Genomic DNA, 23,468 nt, shown 5'->3' on the forward strand with positions numbered 1-23,468 from the left:
ACTGACAAAAGGACAAGAAAGTATGTTATTTGCTGCTGCTGCTAAGTCCCTTCAGTCGTGTCTGACTCTGTGCAACCCCATAGACGGCAGCCCACCAGGCTCCCCGGTCCCTGGGATTCTCCAGGCAAGAACACTGGAGTGGGTTGCCATTTCCTTCTCCAATGCATGAAAGTGAAAAGTGAAAGTGAAGTTGCTCAGTCGTGTCTGACTCTTAGTGACCCCATGGACTGCAGTCTACCAGGCTCCTCTGTCCATGGGATTTTCCAGGCAAAAGTACTGGAGTGGGGTGTCATTGCCTTCTCTGTGTTATTTGCTAAAACACTGTACAAACTGGAAAGTACTTTATAGTTGCTACTTACTGGGCTTTCCAGGTGGTGCTAGTGATAAAGACTCCACTTGCCAGTGCAGGAAACAAGAGAGACGGGTTTCATCCCTGGGTCAGGAAGATCCCCTGGAAGAGGGCATGGCAACCTACTCCAGTATTCTTGCCTGGAGAATCCCATGGACAGAGGAGCCTGGTGGGCTGCAGTCCATAGGGTTGCAAAGAGTAGGACACCACTGAGGTGACTTAGCACGCACACACATGATCCTTACCATTGTTAACAGAAAATTTTGAAGATCCTATATAGAAAGCTGAGACTATTTATTCTGATCATGTTATAAATATTGTTTCTAAACATTTATATTACCATATAGTCAGATTAATAATCATACATATATTGTACTTATTGATCATACCCTCTTCTACAATGGAAGCTCCCTGAAGGCAGTGATTTTTTTTTACTGTTTTGCCCACTGCTTTATTTCACAGCCCAGAACAGATTAAGGCATACATATTTCTTGAATAATTGAAAGAATGAATTATTTTACTGAGCAATAAATGTGCTATTGGTGCTCAGAAACTATTCATTAATGGTAATGATACTTGAAACATGTAAGTCTGGAGGTTTCCCCAGTGCAAAATAAATATGTGTAAATCACCAGATGGAACATTTCTAATATGAGGAGACTTCTCAGACTAGTTCAGCGTGACAAGGAAGTCAAGTTTAAGAATATTAGAAATGAAAAAAATTTATTCAAGTTTTCAAAATGTGTCCTTTTAAAATTTTAGCATGTTAATTAGTACAATAAAAGATGGGCTTTCTTTTTCTAAATTTTTATTGTGGTAAAATATATACAACTTAAAGTTTATAATCTTAATAATTTTTTTGTTATTTTAAAATATTGTCTGTATCCTCTGTGTTGTACAATATGTCGTTGTAGCTTATTTTATACATAATAGTTTGTAGGTATACAGGTATTAGTTGGGCTAATATAATCAAGTAAATAAAGTACCATTTCCTCTTTTCTAAATAAAACAAGTGGTGGCAGACATCACTATTGTTCATCAATCTTTGATTTTAGTTGTAGTCACCTGACAAAGCAAGTCATGTAAAATGCAAGTGGAGAAAACTTTGTGCCATTTCTGGGCAGAAGTATTTCTGATATGAAGGTACCATAGCATCTAAGTATTCCAGAATGCTGAGCTGACATTTGGAAGACAGCTTCCTCAGAGTTTCTTGGAACCACAGTTGACTGTGTACAAGCAACAAAGTTTTTGCTGATTCGTAACTAGCATATTATACTGAGATTTGGGGACTGGGTGTTACAGCATCATAACCTAGTCTATACTAATAAGTAGGTTGACAAGATTTCCCCTTACATTTCTAATGGAAAGTTAAAGTAACTATATATATCTGTAAAAAATTTTTGAAATAAAGTGCTATATCCACTTTATTGGAGACAAATAATGCCTGGCGACAAAGCCATATATACTCACAAGGTTTTGAAAATGGAGAGTAGGAAGTTACAGAGAGGACACTGATGAGTTTTAGGTTCCTTTAAATCAACCTTAAGTCTAATATGAGGAAAGACTTCAAAGCTGCATCTGAGATACTTAAGAATAATCCTTTTGAGTTACCTTTATTATTGCCTAAATGTTTTTTCTTTTTCTCGGTTCTGTCCTTCTACAGAGATATGTGCCTTCTTCAGTGATCTCTCCAGATTGACTTTTTTGGGGATGGGGGACATGTTAATTTTTCCTGGTCAGTGATACCCTGGGCTCTCCTGGGTGATGTTTTTTTCCCACCAAAGGTTGCTATCAGGTATTTACAGTGAAACTCTAAATCCTTGTCTTTCACATTTTTTGAATACTTGCTGCCACTTTACTGGAGTACCTTGCTAAAGATATGTCTGGCTTCCCTTTCTGAAGGAAAAAATTTTAAAGTAAGGGGGAGTAGACTGGGGTACGGCAGGTGACTCATCCATCAAATGAAGATTTATTCGAATACTGTTATCTGTGATAAAGGAAACAGTTGAGAGTCACAATTTCAGAATAACACTGAAAGAATTTAAACAGGCATTTCTCAGTACTGCCATTGTTTTCTTTGGTATTTCATTAACATTGTGTGTGTGGGGGGGGGGGGGGAGGGGCTAGGGGCTCTGGCACAAAATAAGTGAAAGGGAAACAACTTTTATTTCTAGTCGGATTTCGCCTTACCTAATAAGGGCAGCCACAGACATGTTGATTCTGTCCAATTCAACAAGTATTTTTTGAGTACCTTTTAAATGCCTACTATGTATAAACAATGGACAAAGAAACCTGCCCTTTGAGAGTTCACCTGGCTGTGGTGATCAGCCTTGTGAGAAAAATGTTAAATTATTTGCCTTCCTCAATTTTTTTCATACAGTTCAAATATAAACTTTGGTCAAACATTCAAACATATGGTGAAGGCCTGAAAGGAAGGATCATCTTCACTTTGCTGAGATGATTTTGTTTAGTTTTATTTTTAAATATTCATTAAAACTACATACAAAAATATAGTAAATCTACCAGGTCCACTGATTTGAGATATAAGCATGATCGCAAATCAGTGGACCTGGTTGATTTATAGATCTCTCATGGTCTATTATTATTGTTATTATTAAAAAAAATTTTTTTTTTTAATTTAGGGTTTGAGGGTCATATCTTCAGGAGAAAAGCCTTAAGGCTTTAAAAACAAACAATGGAGAAAGGCCTCTTCCCTCGGAAGGCTTACACTGCCGCCTTGGGCACTTACAGAGCAGGCAGAAAGTCAGTTTCTCCAGACTGTTTTCTGAAGAGCGTTTCTATTTGTGGTCCTGGTGATGACACCATCTTTTCTCCTCAATAGTGGCGGTTCCAGAATTTCTACATAGCCCGAGGGATTGACAGGGTGAGCAAACTGGTTGAGAACCTGCTCGCACACTCGCCGAATCTCGAGGAAACGTCCGGTGTCCGTCTCACGGTATGTGGGTAAGAGGAGAACTCAGCCCTCCCGCCATCGCCGGGTCGCCAGTGCACCGGGGACGCCCCCACTCCGCGGGAGCGGCTCGGGAAGGGCACCCAACCAGGCTAAAGTGAGCGTTGGGGCGTCAGGCGAGGGAGGCAAGAGTTGCACGAACCACTTGTGGGGTCTATTACAGCTACCGCGAGGGAAAGGGTGAAAAATCACTCATGAAGGACGAAGATGTTGACTTCGCCGAGCAACAACCGCTCTCCTTCCATCACCCAGGTTCGTCACCATCGCTCTTCATCAGGCCGGGCAGAACCTATAAGGCATCACCAGCTAGATCTAAAACTAAACCAACCAAACGACTTTTCAAAGCCTCCCTCCACACGCTCTCTCCATCGCGTTTCAAACGCTAACGTCGCGGGCGAAAAGAGGCTGCACAAGTCACGTAGAAAATTAGGCTGCCCCTTTCCATGGCGATAATCGAATTAGCCTCAAATGAAACGTGAAATTGGACTTCGCCGGCTGTGGGGACAAAGCCACCACCGTCCCTTGGCTCGGAGAGCGCGGCGTCTGTGCCCACCCTGCCCAGGCCAGCCCCGGCCAGTACCGGCGGCAGGGGACAAGGTTGGCGCTTGGCCAGGGCAGAGCCTCCGCGGGGAGAGCGTGGACGCGCCCGAGGTTCGGGTCGCGCGCGGAACAGGCGCCGGGTGGGCGACTGCGGGGCTCTGGACGAGCGCAGAGGTCCGGCGCTAGCGAGCAAACGAGGAGGGAGGAGCGCAGGGGCGGGGTGGAGGGTGTGCGGGAGAGAACGTGTGAGCGCGCGTGTGTGCGCGCGCCCGGCGCCCGCCCGTCCGCGTCCGCGCGCTCCTCTCCCCGCCCCTCGCCCCCTCCCTGCAGCTCCCTCCCCTCCTCCCCCCGCCCCGCGCTCCAGCCCAGCCCCCGGAATCAGTGCAGCTGTTGCCGTGCAGGCTGCGGATTCCTCCAGTCCCTCCCTCGGCCGCCTCTCCGCCCGGAGCGAGCGCGCAGCCCCGCGCAGCAGCGCCCACTGGTCCCGTCCTGTGAGCCCCGGCCCCAGCCGCGGACAGCCCCGCGGAGTCGCTTCCCGGCCCACCCGCCCGGCCGCCGAGGAGCGGGAGGAGGACGGGACCCCGGCGCCCCCACCCCCCCTATCCGCGGGAGGTAGGTAGGGGGCCGGAGGCTGGAAGATGCCAACTCACTGGGGCTGCCTCCCGGGCTGGCTCCGGGGCGGCGGGAGGAGGGGCGCGGGCCCAGGCCGGGAGGACGCCGCTGCCCCGCCGCTGCCCTACGCCCGGGGAGCGGCGTGGGGGCAGGGAAACTGCAGAACCCGGGCGGGGGCGGCGCGGGGAGCCGGGTCCCCAGTGCTTCTGAGTACTCGGGCGGTGCGGGGCGGGGGTCGGCGGGCTTCTCAGTGAGGTGGCTGCACATCTGCGGTGCGCACCGCGGCCGCCTAGCCTCATCCCCGGGGCCGAATCCTCGTTCCTCCCTCCGCCGCCTCTTCCCTCCAGCTGGGGGCCGCTGCGCGGGGGTGGTTGCGGAGTGGGCAGACGCAAGGGTATATTTTCAGGTGCCCTCCCTCTAGCCCCGGCTGGTGGCGAGCGGGGGCGGCGTTGACAGGGCCGGGCTCTGAGCGTAACGGTACGGGGGATGCGGCCAGGCGTGGTCCCGGCTGCGCCGCGCTGCAGCTGAACCGGAGGCGGCGGCCCGGCGCCCCCACTCCCGCCCATCTTCACTCCCGCCCCCCGCCCTCCCTGCGGTCCCTGCTCTCCCAGGGCTGGGCGGGAGCCGCCTCGGGGCGCGGAGCTGCCGCTGCGCCCGCCCTTCAGCTCCTGCCACCCTCTCTTCAACAGGTTTGTGCCAACGCGGGGACCCTCCGGGCCTGACTTTGGGGAGGTGAGCTGAAAGCCCCTCTGGTCATCAGCCCTCACACCACGCCCGCGGCCCTCTTTTGCGGGGAGCCTTCCCTTTGTTTTTGTGATAGGAAAGATGCCAAGTGCCTGCCATCAGATACGGGTGGGGGGGAGGAGGAGTGTTGTGGGGCTCGGTACACAAGCTGTGCCCGTTATTTTTCCAGTCAAAAGCTGGGCGAGATAGTGAGTGAGGAGAGGGCGAGTGTGGGGGGTGCTTCGGCGGAGGAGGAAAATGGATTCAGTAGGGTTTATCTGGACGGGGATGTGATTTTTTGGCAAGATGGATGGCTCCCGTTGCCTTCGCCGTGATGCAGCACAATGCAGCAGTATCGCAGCCTCCCCTGCTTCTCGCTGGCGGGGCTTGGCACGGCCACTGGGCGCCTGCGGCCCCCGCCCGGCCCCACCCAGGCCCAGGGCTGCCCTTGGCTGAGACCCGGAGCCGCTTCTACCTTGTCATGCTGCTTCAGCTGGATGGAGCGTAAGGAGGACCAGGTCACCTAGCTGTGGGGGGGGGGGAGGCTTCTCTTGGGGTGACCCCCGGCTGCCTCGCCTGTTGGCCGTTCTGGGATGAAGGGGTGTCCTGCAGTGCTAATGCGGGGCAGAGGGAGTCGGCCTGCGGCTGCGGACCGGAATGTAATCTCTAACCGAGGGACCTCAGCCTCGGTAGGGAGGGGCTGCGGAGAGGACCCGGCCCCAGCGGTGTGCGGAGGCCATGGTGCACTCTATATTGGGAGTCTCAGCGTCTTTTGGTGGATCACCTGTAATCCGTAAACCACAACCCAATTCTCCATCAATTTCATCATATGTGGAAAGTTGATATTTATTAATTGAAGCGTTACAGCTACGGGATTACAGTACCTCTTTGATCAACACTGAGTATGAATTTTTCCTATAGGAAACCATTTTTTGAAATGAAACAATTGATATATTTTAGTTCATATGTCCCTGAGATATTTTTAAAAGATATTAACATGCAGTAGATTGTTTTAAAAGGAATTTACATACGTTTTTGACAGATGGTAAATGATTTCTTTAACCTGTATTTGCTTTGTTTTAGTCGTTTGCTTTTTCTGTATTCAAATACAATGACATATTTGGATTCTTTATTAAGGATTATTTAGTAAATGAGTGTTATGATTGATGGTACATTGGTATTCAGGTTGATTTTAATAGACGGGTTGTCTTCCGTCATGAATAGTGGGATTGTGGTAGTAACTGACTGCGTTTGTTTGTTTATATGTATGTATATTTTTATGCACATTTTTTTTTGCAGATGGGGACCGGGTGGAGAAGGGCAGACCACTAAGGCCTGTGTGGCTCTATCTGGTTAGAAGGAGACGTTCCAGCGTCCTTGTCTATTTAGTATGGGGTAGTACACAAGGAATTTCCCTTCTAAATGCCACTTCTACAGTTCAGTGTGGGATGGCCAACGGGATACATTTCAGATTGTGCACCCCTCCCCCCTCCCCTTTCTAGAATGTAGAGGTGAAAAGGGAATTTCAGTATGCTAACTGGAAGGGAAGATCAGTGTTTCAAAGCAAGGGTGTGTCTGCTTTTATTTTTTAGATCTCTGATTAGTCTAGGTTAATGGCATTTGATTTTCTGTAGACCAGTCACAGAAGTAGAATCTACTGCAGACTGTGTGGTTTACGTGCCTCATTTTGAGTTTCAGTAATAGAGGGCCATTAAAATATAGAATTTTTTAGATTTGGGCTTCGTTGTTGTGCTGGTTGTATAAAATCATGTTGCATTGAAATGTTTGGGAGTATTGTTTCCATGGATTATCCAAACATTTTGGATTTACTATGTTGTAAGAATATATCCTGTGTTGATGTCACCAGAGGTTTAGCTGTTCTGACTTAACCAGGTGCAGAATTCTGTTAGGTCAAGCTCTTTGTAGCTCTGTTGGCTCTGGTCTGACCAGAACCTTCATCAGAGAGAATGAGAAGCATCAGGCCAGTGAAGAAAATGCTGTCACTTGGTGGTCTCCTGCTGTGCAGGCTTTCAGTAAAGAGCAGCCCTTGGATGAGAGTAGTAACAACTGTCTGTGATGTTGTTGGAGCAAGGGACAAGACCTGGCTCCCCTTGTGACAGACACATCCTTAGCAGAGACTTGACAGTGGCAGAGTTTCCCTGGAAGAGTATTGAAGTGGTTATTTTGTCTTGCTGTATGGATTTTAAGTACTACTAAACAAACATAGACATGACAGGTGGAAATTATTTGATATTTTTATTGAGATAGTAAACTTTTCATTTTAAAAGCATACTCTTAGAATTTTAAAGCCCAACATATATATTTTTTACATGCAGTGATGTGATGCTCCATAATTGTGTTGTTCTCGCCACCACTATCTGCATCATAATCAAGGCTTAATTAATGCTCTGTGAATATCGTTTATGGTTGTCCTGGTTTCTTCTATTGAGACTGTTGGGAATGTAAACCATTATTCCATAAGAAAAGAGCTAATACCTAGGCTGAAAGAGCTACTTCTTTAGATCTCTGGAGGTGAGTAAAACCTCTCATGGAGTTCTCTTGTAAATTTTCAGTCTTTGCTATTTTCCCAAAGCACCTTTTCTTTGCAAAAGACCTAGTTAAGTATTCTTGATTTTTGGATAGAGATGTCCTGTATCCAAGTTTTTGTAATGTAGGAATAACGTCATCAGTCTCTACTTTGGGGGCAGAATGAAACTATCTCTACTCTTATATTTACATTTTTAAACATCACCAGAGAAGGCATTTTCATGATGTCTCACTGTCATCCTGAGGTTCAGCACAGGATCATTTACAAAATGGGAGCTTGTTGCATATGCAAATTCTTAGAGGCCCAGTCCTCCCAAATAGCATTTGCATTTTACCGTGACCCCTAAGTGATTTGTATGCACATTAAATAAAAAAACTGCTCTACACCTTCAGCTAAGGGACCTCCATATCAAAAGGTTCCTTCTAGTATCTTACTTCTCTTTTGCTGAAGTATCAGCACATTTCCCCCCTTGCATCATTAAGAAATTGATACACATACTATATATAATACAGAAATACTTTTTAAAGTTCTTCTGTAACTTTTAGGTGGAAGAGTTCTATTTATTAATATTATGTTTATTTAGACTAGTCAATTTCTTTAGGTTCTTTTCTAAAACACCTCTAAAGTTGAAAAAAACAATCTTCTCCTCCTTCTCCAGAAGATGGTGTTAGCTTTGAGACAGCAAAACTGGAGTCCAGGAGGCTAAACCCCTGAGCTCTACCTCTGGCATCTTGTTTTTTCTTATCAGCGGTTTTTCCTGGTATATTCAATATCCTGACCTTCTGGCTCATTTTTCCCCCCTTACAGTTGTTTTTTATTAAGTGATTTGTATATACAGAATAATGCTCATCAAAGATGCTACTGAATCATAAACCAGTGAACACACAGGCAGTCAGCACCTAGTTCAAGAAGAAGAAACTGTCATACATTCAGAGTCACCCATGTGCCCCCCTATCATCCCATCTGAAACAACCACAGCCCTGAATTTTGTGTTTATCATTCCTTTGATCTTCTTTATGGGCTATCCTTTTTAAAATTCTTACTTATTTTTGTATGTTTCTGAACTTTATATTATATAAATGAAATTATACTTTATGTATTCTTCTGTGACTTGTCCTTTTAGATTAACATTCCTGAGACTCATTCATTTCGTTGCTGTAGTTCATTCATTTTCATTGCTGTGTAGTATTCCATCATGACTTATTTATTCTTTCTACTGTAGATGGAGATTCGGATTGATTCTAGTTTTTTTCTTTTTTCTTTTATAAAAGGACAGCTATGAATGGGTCCTCTGCATGTCTCTTATTAAGTATGTAGGCGTACATGCATATGCACACAAACATGTTATTTTTCTCTCCTTCTCAGGAATGAAATTTGCCAGATCATAGGGTATGTGTATCACCAACCTTACTAGATAATGCCAGAGTGATTGTACTGATTATATTCCTACTAGAAGTATATAGCTGTTATAGTTGTTTTACAACCTTGCCAGACTTCAAAATGTTGTCCAGTAATACTTGTGAAATGTTATCTCATTAAGCTCTTTATTTGAAATTTCCCTGATTATTGGAAGTTAAGTATGTATTATTGACCTTTTGGGTTCTTTCTTTTGTGAAGTCCTGATTTAGTCATTTGTCTGTATTTCTTTTAGCTATTTTCTTATTGATTGATTTAATATAGATTGTCTTATAATCCGTTGTGGATTTCATGCGTTGTAAAAACTACTTCCCAGTTTATGTTTTGTTTTAAACTGTGGTTTCTTTTGATGAGCAATCACTCATAATTTCAGGAGAATCATAATCAGGTTTTGTCCTTTAAGGTTTGTGGGGATGATTATGTTATTACAGAATAACTTCCCTTAGTTTGGGAAGAACTTAGATTTTAGAGTCAAATCAATCTGGGCTCAAATCCTAAATGCTGTTATATACCAGCCATGTGCTCACATCTAGGTCCTTGGGTTAGTTCATTATTCTTGAAACCACAGTTTCCTCATAAGTAAAAAGGGAATAATACTTCCTCATACAGTTGTGAGACAGCAGCGTACAGTCCTGGGCACCTAGTACGTGTTTAGCTGATAACAGTTCCATTCCTTTCTCTTTGTATTACAAGCTGTACAAGCCACTAACCCCCTCTTGGAGTGTTTTCTCAAAACTACCTTAACATTTTTATGTCAAAAGAGCTTTATTCTTTTATTTTTTAAAATATTCTGTTACCAGTGGAATTTTTATATTGATTAACACAGGCTGTGCAAGACCACTTAGTGAAAACCCTTTGTCAGTTCAGTTCAGTTTCCTGTTCTTGAAAGGAGTGCTTCTTCTTCTACCAAGAAGCATTTATATGAATGTAATGCCTTTGCTCCTACTCTAAAGTTACTTTCCAGTATGATTTTTAATGCAGTAAATAATTATTGAGTACTATCTCTTGCCAAGACTTGTGATTGAGTTAGGATGATGGGCTGACCTACAGTTGAGTAAGAATCAGTTCTGATCCAAGGACTGTATACTCCTACTGTATAGAATATGCCCTGTTGCTGTGATGGAGGACCCTGCCCATCTTGAGCCAGGCTGAGGAGGTCACAGGGCAGCCGGGAGGAGGGCTAGACGCCTTGTGACAGTCGCCGGCCTCAAGACAACCTGGCTCTTACAGAAGAGCAGGTTTGGACACTGGTGTTCAGTTAAGTTCAGTCGCTCAGTCGTGTCCGACTCTTTGCAACCCCATGAATTGCAGCATGCCAGGCCTCCCTGTCCATCACCAACTCCCGGAGTTCACCCAGACTCACATCCATTGAGTCAGTGATGCCATCCAGCCATCTCATCCTCTGTCGTCCCCTTCTCCTCCTGCCCACAATCCCTCCCAGCATCAGAGTCTTTTCCAGTGAGTCAGCTCTTCGCATGAGGTGGCCAAAGTACTGGAGTTTCAGCTTTAGCATCATTCCTTCCAAAGAAATCCCAGGGCTGATCTCCTTCAAAATGGACTGGTTGGATCTCCTTGCAGTCCAAGGGACTCTCAAGAGTCTTCTCCAACACCACAGTTCAAAAGCATCAGTTCTTCGGCGTTCAGCCTTCTTCACAGCCCAACTCTGACATCCATACATGACCACAGGAAAAACCATAGCCTTGACTAGACGAACCTTTGTTGGCAAAGTAATGTCTCTGCTTTTGAATATGCTGTCTAGGTTGGTCATAACTTTCCTTCCAAAGAGTAAGCGTCTTTTAATTTCATGGCTGCAGTCACCATCTGTAGTGATTTTGGAACCCAAAAAAATAAAGTCTGACACTGTTTCCACTGTTTACCCATCTATTTCCCATGAAGTGATGGGACCGGATGCCATGATCTTCGTTTTCTGAATGTTGAGCTTTAAGCCAACTCTCTCACTCTCCACTTTCACTTTCATCAAGAGGCTTTTGAGTTCCTCTTCACTTTCTGCCATAAGGGTGGTGTCATCTGCATATCTGAGGTTATTGATATTTCTCCCGGCAATCTTGATTCCAGCTTGTGCTTCTTCCAGTCCAGCGTTTCTCATGATGTACTCTGCATAGAAGTTAAATAAGCAGGGTGACAATATACAGCCTTGACATACTCCTTTTCCTATTTGGAACCAGTCTGTTGTTCCATGTCCAGTTCTAACTGTTGCTTCCTGACCTGCATACAGATTTCTCAAGAGGCAGATCAGGTGGTCTGGTATTCCCATCCCTTTCAGAATTTTCCACAGTTTATTGTGATCCACATAGTCAAAGGCTTTGGCATAGTCAATAAAGCAGAAATAGATGTTTTTCTGGAACTCTCTTGCTTTTTCCATGATCCAAAGGATGTTGGCAATTTGATCTCTGGTTCCTCTGCCTTTTCTAAAACCAGCTTGAACATCAGGAAGTTCATAGTTCACATATTGCTGAAGCCTGGCTTGGAGAATTTCGAGGATTACTTTACTAGTGTGTGAGATGAGTGCAATTGTGCGGTAGTTTGAGCATTCTTTGGCATTGCCTTTCAGGGTACAGGAAGTTCCCACGATGGAGTTTTCCAACATGTACTTTCCTTTTGCATGCAATAAAGTCTTCAACTTAAAAAAAAAAAAAGAATATGCTCTGTATGTGTAGAAGATAAAAGATCTTTTACTGACCAGGTATATGACTTCAGCAAGCCATTAATCCTTCTGGTCTCAGATCTAAATTTATAAAATGAAAAACTTAGGTGAAATCATGAAGAAATGAAGTGTTAGTTGCTCAGTTGTGTCCTATTCTTTGTGACCCCATGGACTGTAGCCCGCCAGGCTCCTCTGTCCATGGGACTCTTCAGGCAAGATATTGGAGTGGGTTGCCATTCCTTTCTCCAGGGGATCTTCCATAGTGAAGGTTAAAATCTGCCACAAGGGCACCACTCTCTGTGTCCCTAGCCGGCATAGAAAATCAGTCAGGGCACTCTTTCCACAGAGCTGATCTAGAGCTCCAGAAACTCTCCACACAGTGTTTGAATCCGGAACTACCAGCTGATCGTATCTGTTACTTAGTTTTTAAGATCCTGTACATCTAAAATTCTGTGATGATAGTTGAATAACACAACACTTCAGCCATGTTCAAAACACATGGAACAGAAGCTAGAAGCAGGGAGACAGGAACGAGGTGATGGTGTGAGTCCAGAGGTTAAGGGAGCAAGTGATGATTGGAGGCTGAGAGAATGAGGAGGGGAGGGCTGGGAGAAAGGTTGTGAAGACTGGATCCTTTGCTGACTCTTTGTAGGATGACTGGATGGGAGTGGTCCTGAGTGGATGAGAGCTAAAATAGAGAGTTCATATTTGAATAATGACAAAGAACATGGTCGTCATCACGATGAGAGACATAGACAAGTGAAGGGGAAGAGTGGATATCTCATTGGGAAGAAAATCAGTTTTCTTTAACTGTGCTGAATTTGAGGCTCTGGAAGAACTCTTAGTGGAGATAATGTTTGAGAAACTGAAGGAGACAGGTCAGGGCTAGGGTGACTGGTGAGAGGCTGTTGGATGCGGGGGTCCCAAGCCTTAGGCCCTGGAATTCCTCCACCAGATCACTCCATCCACTGACCCTGGGCAAGCTGCCTTGACCTGTCTTCAAGCCCCAGTATCTTCATTTGCAAAATGGTAGCATTAAGTTTCTGTCACAAAGGACTAAGAAAGTTGAGTGGAATAATCCAGTGCCCATCACAATACATTTTAATTGTCATAAAATGTGGAAGTTTTGCTTAGTTTGTGTCACCTTTATGCTTCCTTGCAAATAAGTAGTTTGATTTATTCAGAAAAGATACATTCCCATAAGCAATACCATCTTGCACCTAAATAATGCTAAGTTTAGTCTATATTAAACTTGTCCCTATGTCTAAATTATAGGAAAGGAAAACCTAATTAATACTTATTTTTAATAAACAAGAAAATGCTAAAACCCTAGTGCTTAGGGAAAGGATAGGAACATAGTTTATAAAAGAAGGTAACAACGAAGCCAATAACCATATTCAGTTGTTCAAACTCAGCAGTAATATGAAATATTAACTAGAACAGTTAATTTTTCACTTAAACTGGTAGATAGGTAATGCTCTCTGGGATGCTGTGAGATTGGACCTCTGCATCACCTGTTGGAAGAATATTTGGATTAATACAGTTGTTGCTGCTGCTAAGTCACTTTAGTCGTGTCCAGCTCTGTGTGACCCCAGAGACGGCAGCCCATCAGGCTCCCCTGTCCCTGGGATTCTCCAGGCAAGAACACTAGAGTGGGTTGTCATTTCCTTCTCCAATGCATGAAAGTGAAAAGTGAAAGTGAAGTCGCTCAGTTGTGTCCGACTCTTAGCGACCTCATGGACTGCAGCCCATCAGGCTCCTCCGTCCATGGGATTTTCCAGGCAAGAGTACTGGAGTGGGGTGCCATTGCCTTCTCCGATACAATTGTTAGTACAGTAATAATAATATACATGTATTTATATGTATATATATATATAACCAAAAACATAAAAGTTTATACCATTTGGACTGAAATTCCCCTTGTAGTTCTGTAATCTAAAGAAAATTAAAAATAAGGACAGGTTTTTAAACAAGAATTTTCTTAGCAATATTAATAGTGAAAAAGCAAATGTGGCATAGTCAAATATATTATGGAGCAGTACATAGGATGGAATTCAATGTACTGAATGGTTTGTTAGAGTCTTACTGAAAAGGGCAAATGCTAATAATATAATATTCAGTGGAAATATCTCTATGCAAAGCTGTATAATATGGTGTAACTCCTATTTTGTTATATTAAATAAAAGCCTGGAAGGAAATACGTGAAAATGTTAATGGTTTGCTTTGGATGGTAGGTTGATGGATGATTTCCTTTCTTGTATGAAAGGAAATTCCTATGACTTAATGTTTCTCCTTTGGAGTTTTAAAATATTTTACAAATAAGAGTGCAATAAATAATAGACTACCATGAGGATCATTTTTTTCTTAGCCAAAAAAATCAATCAACCCTTTAATTTTTAAAAAAAGAAAGAAAAAAGTAAGCCTGGCCAGTTGTAGATTATTGTTAGGGAATAGTTTAAGATTCCAAAGGATTGTCATATCTGTCTTCTGCTCTTATGTGGAGCAGTGGGAGAACATCAGCATGTGTAAGTCACTTCTGAATGAGTTTGAGAGGGCTAGAACATTCACATATGCTGGAATGCTAGCTTGACTTCACAGTCTGCATCAGTTTAAAGAGTGGGGAAGACCAGGTTTCTCTTATTATGTCCAAACTGCACAGTTGCTCGAAGAGAGCAGTGGAATTCTGTGACATATTTGTTCTCACTTGCAGAAGCCCAAACACTACTGCTGGAACTCATTTTGTAACCATTAGACCATCAGGTTTCATTGGAATTGGTCAGAAATGCAGAAAAAATCCAAGTGAAAATGTTAAGATAAATATGACTTCCGATTTAGATTTTCTTCCAATTAATGGTTTCTTGGCATTTTGAGAATATTCAGTCTAAGAGTAGGAGGAATGAATTTTAATACTGTCCTTTTTTATGAAAAGAGATTCTTATATAATGTTATATATGATATTTCTGTATGCATATAATGATATCTTTTTGTCTGTGTGTCACATAAATGAGAAAGAGATGTGTGTGTGATTGAAAATCCTCAGCCATGAAGGGAGACAAAGGACTATTTTAAGACTTTTTAAGTGGGGAATTTTATCGGGATAGTGGTTTGAAGGTGAATCCCAGAAATGAGTCACTTTGTCCTTAGCCGGTGAGGGAAATGTTAGAGAGGAAATAATATTATTAATGTTTTCTGGTTTATGGTCCAAGCCCTCAAATGTACTCAGTTCAGTTCAGACGCTCAGTCGTGTCCAACTGTTTGCGACCCCATAAACCGCAGCATGCCAGGCCTCCCTGTCCATCACCAACTCCTGGAGTTCACCCAAACTCATGTCCATCGAGTCGGTGATGCCATCCAACCATCTCATCCTCTGTCGTCCCCTTCTCCTCCTGCCCTCAATCTTTCCCAGCATCAGGGTCCTTTCAGATGAGTCAGCTCTTCGCATCAGGTGGCCAAAGTATTAGAGTTTCAGCTTCAACATCGGTCCTTCCAATGAACACCCAGGACTGGTCTCCTTTAGGATGGACTGGTTGGATCTCCTTGCAGTCCAAGGGACTCTCAAGAGTCTGCTCCAACACCACACTTCAAAAGCGTCAATTCTTTGGTGCTCAGCTTTCTTCACAGTCCAACTCTCACATCCATACATGACCACTGCAAAAACCATAGCCCTGACTAGATGGACCTTTGTTGGCAAAGTAATGTCTCTGCTTTTTAATATGCTATGTTGGTCATATTATTTTAATATTTTATATTTTAATTATATTTTAATAGTCTAGGTTGATTATAACTTTCCTTCCAAGGAGTAAGCGTCTTTTAATTTCATGGCTGCAATCACCATCTGCAGTGATTTTGGAGCCCAGAAAAATAAAGTCAGCCACTGTTTCCACTGTTTCCCCATCTATTTGCCATGACGTGATGGGACCGGATGCCATGATCTTAGTTTTCTGAATATTGACTTTTAAGCCAACTTTTTCACTCTTTAACTTTCATCAAGAGGCTCTTTAGTTCTTCACTTTCTGCCATAAGGGTAGTGCCATCTGCATATCTGAGGTTATTGGTATTTCTCCCGGCAATCTTGATTCCAGCTTGTGCTTCCTCCAGCCCAGCTTTTCTCATGATGTACTCTGCATATAAGTTAAATAAGCAGGGGGACAATATACAGCCTTGACATACTCCTTTTCCTATTTGGAACCAGTCTGTTGTTCCATGTCCAGTTCTAACTGTTGCTTCCTGACCTGCGTACAGGTTTCTCAAGAGGCAGGTCAGGTGGTCTGGTATTCCCATCTCTTTGAGAATTTTCCACAGTTTATTGTGATCCACACAGTCAAAGGCTTTTTACTTTGTAAATTGTAGCTTAGAAAAATGAACTTAGTTTACATTCAGGAATTTTGTGTTTTTTCCACCTTGAACTTTAAATGATTGATTGAGAAGGGTTTCAGGTGAAGTGTGCTTTGAGATATGAAAGTAAGATGTTATAATTTCAAGATTGCTATAACATTGGCCCATGTACATAGGCATCATAGTTCCATTCTTTGTGAACTCTTAACAGTACAAGTAAACACCCAAATGGCTTTAGAACCATTTGGCATCTCTGCTTTAGAATCTGGAGTGCCTTGCTGGTTCTGATCTTTTAATACATTAACTTGAAGCCATTAGCTAGTCAATAAAATTTGTATCAGAATATAACTACAAATTTTTTTTACCCAACAGATAAACTAGGAAATTTAGAATGGTATATAATTAGAATTCATTCTTTTGAAGTGTGTATGCTCAGTGTTTAATTTGTATAATAAAATATGTCTCTGCTTAGTAAGTTCATTAGTCTAACATTGATTATCTCTGGGTATGGGATTGTGGAGGAATTCTAATTTCATCTCTGCATATTTTGGAAAATACTTAGCAATAAACTTTTGGCCTTTATCAAGAACATCCTGACACTTCCTGTAACAAACCTCATTTTAGCTGGATAAAGACTAATGAATGAAATAATTAATTGGCTAAATATATGCCCTATTTGTTTCTACTGGGGCTTTCAGAAATGCAGCATTCATAGTACTGAAGGTGTAAAGAATGCTGAAGTTTTGAAAAGATTTTTCCATTCCTCATTTAAATATGCAATTTGTTAGAGCCTTGCCATTTCTGTAGAGTGTGGGAAAAGATGTAGAAACTGGGCCACAGGGGAGCGTGATAGGAGCATCCTCTGGCTGAAGGCCAAGCCTTTGGTTCTGGATGAAATGTTTTTTTGTTGTTTTCCTACCCTCTTGGGTGGCTGTTTCAGGGATAATTTTTGTCCAGGTATGTTTGCTTCAAAGCCAAATCTAAATATTCATGGACTGCACATTTTTCTGGAATGTTCTTCACCAGCTATACAGAGACTTCGGGGTGGAACAATACATATTTTTATTCTGCTTTACGGCTTTTTTCCCCTTTTATTTAAAGGGGAAGGAAAACCTAGATTCTTCCTTAAGACAATTTTTATTTATTTTTCTCTGTGATGTTTAAACATTTTCCTTTGTATTTTTTAACCTGTAGCATGGCAGTGCTCTGATAGTACAATTGTCTTAAAAGTTAAAATATTCATTTTTTCCACCTTTTTAGAATCCTTGAATTTTTGACAGTGTCTGCTAATTTATGCAGTATGCATAGTTTTTTCTGAACAATTTATGAAGAATATATACTTTCAAAAAAATGTAAATTAGCATAAAGTCACCACAAAATAAAAATTTTTTAAATGTCAGGAACTTCCCTGGTGGTCCAGTGGTTAAGAATCTGCCTTGCAGTGTGGGGGACACAGATTCAGTCTATGATGGGGGAACTAATATCTCAGATGCCACGAAGCAGCTCAGCCCTGGTGCCACAACTTCTGAGCCCTGGTGCCACAACTAGAGAATCCCCGCATAGTAACAAAATTCGGTAACAGTCTTTGTGTTGCAGTGAAGATCCATATGCCACAGCGAAGACCTTTGCTGCTGTTGTTCAGTCACTCAGTCATGTCCGACTCTGCAACCCCATGGACTGCAGCAGGCTAGACTTCCCTGTCCTTCATCATCTCCTGGAACTTTCTCAAACTCATGTTCTTTGAGTCAGTGATGCCATCCAACCATCTCATCCTCTGTTGTCCCCTTCTCCTGCCCTCAGTCTTTCCCAGCATCAGGGTCTTTTCAAATGAGTTGGCTCTTCTCATCAGATGGCCACAGTATTGGAACTTCAGCTTCAGCATCAGTCCTTCCAATGAATATTCAGGACTGATTTCCTTTAGGATTGACTGATTCGATCTCCTTGCAGTCCAAGGGACTCTCAAGAGTCTTCTCTAACACCACAGTTCAAAAGCATCAATCCTTTGGTGCTCAGCCTTCTTTATGGTCCAACTCTCACATCCGTACATGACTACTGGAAAAATCATAGCTTTGACTAGACAGAAATTTGTTGGCATAGTGATGTCTCTGCTTCTTAATATGCTGTCTAGGTTGGTCATAGCTTTTATTCCAAGGAGCAAGCGTCTTTTAATTTCATGGCTGCAGTCATCATCTATAGCAGTTTTAGAGCCCAAGAAATAAAGTCTGTCACTTTTTCCATTGTTTCCCCATCTAAGATTCCCTGGAGAGGGAAATGGCAACCCACTCCAGTACTCTTGCCTTGAAAATCCCATGGACTGAGGAGCCTGGTGCAGGCTACTGCCCATGGGGTCGCAAATGCCGGACATGACTGAGCGACTTCATTTTAATAGGACTGGATGCCATGAACTAATGGGACTAGATGCCATGATCTTCATTTTTTGAATGTTGAGTTTTAAGCCAGCTTTTTCACTCTGCTTTTTCACTTTTATCAAAAGGCTATTTAGTTCCTCTTCACTTTCTGCCATAAGGGTAGTGACGTCTGCATATGTGAGGTTATTGGTATTTCTCACGGAAATCTCCCCACTCCAGTACTCTTGCCTGGAAAATCCCATGGATGGAGGAGCCTGGTAGGCTGCAGTCCATGGGGTCGCTAAGAGTCGGACACGACTGAGTGACTTTGCTTTCACTTTTCACTTTCATGCACTGGAGAAGGAAATCGCAACCCACTCCAGTGTTCTTGCCTGGAGAATCCCAGGGACGGGGGAGCCTGGTGGCTGCCGTCTATGGGGTCACACAGAGTTGGACACGACTGAAGTGACTTAGCATAGCATAGCATAGCATGGAAATCTTGATTCCAGCTTGTGCTTCATCCAGCCTGACATTTCTCATGATGTACTCTGCATATAAGTTAAATAAGCAGGGTGACAATATACAGCCTTGCTGTACTTCTTTCCCGATTTGGAACCAGTCCATTGTTCCATGTCCGGTTCTAACTGTTGCTTCTTGACCTGCATACAGGTTTCTCCGGAGCAGGTCAGGTGGTCTGGTATTCCCATCTCTTTCAGAATTTTCCACAGTTTGTTGTGATCCACACAGTCAAAGGCTTTAGTCAGTGAAGCAGAAGTAGATGTTTTTCTGGAACTCTCTTGCTAAGACCTAATGCAGCCCAATAAATATTTTTTTAAATTTCAAAATAATATTTATTAGCAAAATAACAAATATTGTAGAGCATATGGAAAATAAACATAAACACAAAGAAGAAAATTAAAGTTACTGACTCCATTTGGTGACCCCAGAAACATGCAGTTGTCATTTTGATGTTTGTCTTTTAAACCCCTTTTCCCCCTGTACGTATTTGTTCATCTCATAAATGAAGATCAATTCTCAGACCTTAAGCTCAGTATGTGAATTTTTCACAGTCTAAATCATCCCTTGGTGTTTATCACCTTTCCAGTTTGTACACAAAGCATGACAGGACATAATATCTTATTGTTACTGTTCACATTTAAAACTGGCTTATGGATACTGTCGGTTTCCCCGAGTTGTTTTAGTGGTGAAGGTGTTAAGGAAAATGGCAAAGATTTAGAGAACCCCACATGTGTTTATTATAGATACTTTCTTTAAAAATTGTTTTACAGTGGAAAAGTACCAGAAATCAAGTTCTCATTAGATACTGTGTGCTTTCTGTTTTGTTTTGAGAGGAATTCCCATCAGAGTTGCATGAATTCCCTTGAGCGAGATCCCTCTATGCTTCAGACAACAACTGATTTTATTTCTGTCTTCAGATTTCAGGGTCTGAAACAGCTACCCTAGAAAGTGTGGTGGATAGGATGGAGGTGGTTTTAAATGTAATAAATTTTACGGGGCTGGGTTTGGTGGTAGCTGTTGAAGGCACACAGTAGGGCTCCGCTTTCCTAGGGTCTTTCTGTTAGCTGAACTCTTGAGAATTCTATCTTTGGATCCAGAATCTATTTATAGGAGAAAAGGCAGTATTGCATACTTGATTATGCAGACCTGTTCCTTGAGTCGTGGGGCAGCCAATGGATGGATGTGATGCGGATGACTCGCTGGTGCTTCTCTGTTGCCTTAATTCTAGTAGGTGGCCTCTTGAACTCCTGAAGAAGGTGGTAAAATGATTTCTTCATGTGCTGAGGGAATGAGGGTGTGAGAAGAGGGGAGAAATGCCCTTTCATTGGAAGAGAAAGAAAGCCTTTGCCATCAATTTCTGTGAGGTTCTTTGTGGTTCTCACTTGGGTTGGTTGGCCCCAAGGAAAAGTGGCAAATGACCTTCTTCCCATGTTTATACACTAAGGCCAGTGGTAGCTCCTTGTGCAATTTAGAGGGGAGATCTGAGCTGGGCCCAATGATGGATGGGGGTGAGTAGATGGATGGAGCAAGTTTGGGTGATGGAACTCAGATACATTGTGTGAACTTAACTCTCTCCAAATGAGGAATTCTTCAGAAACTCCCAAACTGATGGGAACCATTTTCTTTGAGGGTGGCCAAATGCTTGATGGTTAATGTGCCTGGGCTGACCGAAGCGTGGAGCTGGGAGGGATCTCAGCTGACCTACAGGCAGCTACAGACATTGAGTCTTGACACGAGGGGAGGCATTGAGCGGAGACAGCGCCCAGAGCCTGGCCCTGGTACCCCAGGGTGGGGAGAGCAGGAGGCTGGAATGTAGCATTGTCTGGCCCTCTGACTGGGTGAGCATGCCTGACACTGTTTTAGAAGGTATTGGTCAGCGATATCAGTCGGGTGACTTCTCTGAGAGGGGTCTGGTCCTTCTCACAGTGAGGTTGACAACTCTGCTGCCAGCTGTCCTTAAATACCCATCTTATCTCCTGGGGCGGAGTCCAGGAAGCACCCTGAACCTGGAGCAGAGACATTTGTGTGCCATTTGAGCAGAGGAGAAACCAGGGCACACTTTGTGTTTTATTCTCTGTTTTATTTAAGGTGGGTTTTGTGTGTGTGTGTGTTTGCTGGTTTTACATTGGGATCCGCTGCTAAAAGAGTTCCTGAGTTTCCCTGATAATCAGGGTGATTTCTCATTTTGAAAGGATTGTTTTGCTTTGGAAGTATATGTTCCTCGCAGTAAGAACATCAGCTTTCATCCTAGTTCTGAAAATCTCCTCTGATTCAGAAAGGATGAAAGTTTAATTAGAGATCAGGCTAATTTATTGTCTTGTTCCTGGGGAAGACTGTTTCTTGTCTGTCAGTTGAGTTTTATATATATTTATATGCATATATTTATAAATATATATTTCCAGCTCTGAAGGATGATTTTGTTAGTATACATTTACATGAATATTTTAATCTAAATTATAGTATAGATTTCCTTTGGACTATACCCTTGTAGAAATGAACTTGTTCCCATGAAATAAATATATCTTTAGTGGGTCATGCTTGAGAACTGCTTCACAGTCTTCTCAACTTTTGAAGTGAGTAGTTATTTCATGTAGAGCCTGTGTCGATAGCTGGCCTATCACTGGAATGCTGTGCAGCTGTGCAGAGCATAAGGATCAAATGTGCTAATTACATTTTTTTTTTTTTTAAGCAAGAATGGAATGTAACAGCGTGTGGTTAACCATTCCAGTTTGTTTTTGAAGAGGACTTTTTTTTTTTTTTTTGGCCAAATATGAACAATTAGAGAGTACATTGACTTAGAGAATGTAATGCTATGTTAAATCATTCTTTTTATGGAGGTAATAGGACTCATTAAATACTGAGATTATCCTTTAAAATACACTCTGATTAATAATCTGCCTCAAAATGTAGACAGTGGCAGCATGCCTGGGGTCTAACATCTGTAGTCAGGGTTTGAACTTGCTTTTGTCCTACAGTATCAATTCTCCTCCTGGGCTAGTGTGTAATCAGCCTTCCTCAGAACACTGTCACACAGCATTTCCTCCCAGTTTGAATAATATTCTGATCCATCTTTTGGGAACCCATGTGAATTAGATCATGTGGATTTAGCTGCATCCACGCAGATGGTGGTCTGATTTTTTGTTGTCATTGGGCAAAGTGAACGGATGGGAATAAATGGCAGGTTGGTTGTATAATGTGGCAACATTTTACTTAGTGTGTCTTTAAAGTTAAGTGGGGTGAGATTCCAGCAAAACTGTGCATAAAAAGTTGGAATGTGTTGGAGAACTGCCAAGATTAGGAGCAAGCTGTGTGACGAGCACTGATGCGTCTTTGTCCTGTCTTAAAATAGCCACCATTTAACAAAATATCTTGAAACTTGTCATTTCACTTGAGCAAATAAGTGAAACAGAGGTGGTGGCTTTCATGTTCAGTTTAGCAAGGTTTATTTTTACTGATTTATCTTTTTGTTCCAGTTACCTTAAATCTTGTGATGATATGGAGGCAAATATTTCTGTGTAACATCAAATCTTGAGTGGTTTTCCCTGGACTAATGAGACCTCATGTGGAGCATCCTCTACCCCACCTTTTCCACTCAAGGCAAAATATGCAATCTTTGTGGTTTGAATGAAAATTGGGACCCTGAAGTTAAAAAAAAAACTCCTATATTTTATATATCTGATAATCATTTGGATATGAATTATTGATGGTTGGATGCTAAAACATTGTAGAAGTAAAGCAAAAGGCATTGGTTGCTGCTGCTAAGTCACTTCAGTCGTGTCTGACTCTGTGCGACCCCATAGAGGGCAGCCCACCAGGCTCCCCCGTCCCTGGGATTCTCCAGGCAAGAACACTGGAGTGGGCTGCCATTTCCTTCTCCAATACATGAAAGTGAAAAGTGAAAGTGAAGTTTCTCCCTCATGTCTGACCTGCAAATTTTATTTTTTCTTTGATTACTCACTTTTTGACTTTGTTCATTGGCCATTTGTCTGCAGTACCTGATTCTTATGTGTATTGATGTGCTTTGTAACTGTAGTCTTTCAATTTTTTTTTTTAATTGAAAGTCTTGTTTTTTTAAGTCAACATGATAAAAACAAGGTGGGTGTGGGGTGGAGATGTGCAGTCTTGCTGTGCAGGTCATTTGGAGCCTGATGGTGACATGAACAGCACATATGGGGGAGCTGAGGGGGCTGGATGAAGGCAGGGGGCTGCCCGTGTGGATAATCTGAACAACCTATCAGTTTGGGTTCCATGAAGATGAAATTTTCTGATACAATATTTGGATTACTGAGTGGAAATAAAAATGGAGGATTTCGATGTTAAATATAATATGAAAACAGTGAATGAACTTTATCTTAAAGGGCTTATATACAAACCAAGTTCCTAGTAAGAATTTTCTAAAGGTTTGTTTTAACAGATATCTTAATTATTCTCTAATTTAAAAG

At 42.6% G+C, this 23,468-nt stretch overlaps 2 protein-coding genes across 6 annotated transcripts in view; one reads left to right on the forward strand and one right to left on the reverse strand.

Annotated features, from left to right (window-relative positions):
* Positions 1–3,149: 3,149 nt before the first annotated feature.
* Positions 3,150–23,468, forward strand: part of SPTBN1 (spectrin beta, non-erythrocytic 1) — a 213,146-nt gene continuing 192,827 nt past the window's right edge. The window contains exons 1-2 of one of the 5 annotated variants that reach the window (XM_061432377.1): positions 4,268–4,472; positions 5,162–5,204. The gene's annotated coding sequence lies outside the window, so the exon portion shown is untranslated. Of the gene's footprint in view, positions 3,306–4,133; positions 4,473–5,071; positions 5,205–21,025; positions 21,115–23,468 lie in introns of those variants that run through there. The other 4 variants (XM_061432375.1, XM_061432374.1, XM_061432379.1 and 1 more) reach the window with 4 other exon arrangements.
* Positions 3,302–5,038, reverse strand: LOC133257017 (uncharacterized). Its single transcript, XM_061432382.1, has 2 exons — positions 4,511–5,038; positions 3,302–3,609 (listed from the first exon to the last, which is right to left on the reverse strand). Exons 1-2 carry the CDS (start codon positions 5,036–5,038, stop codon positions 3,565–3,567), a joined length of 573 nt encoding a protein of 190 aa, XP_061288366.1. The 3' UTR covers positions 3,302–3,564.

The sequence above is a fragment of the Bos javanicus genome, chromosome 11 (assembly GCF_032452875.1).
Source record: "Bos javanicus breed banteng chromosome 11, ARS-OSU_banteng_1.0, whole genome shotgun sequence".
Classification (NCBI taxonomy): Eukaryota; Metazoa; Chordata; class Mammalia; order Artiodactyla; family Bovidae; genus Bos; species Bos javanicus.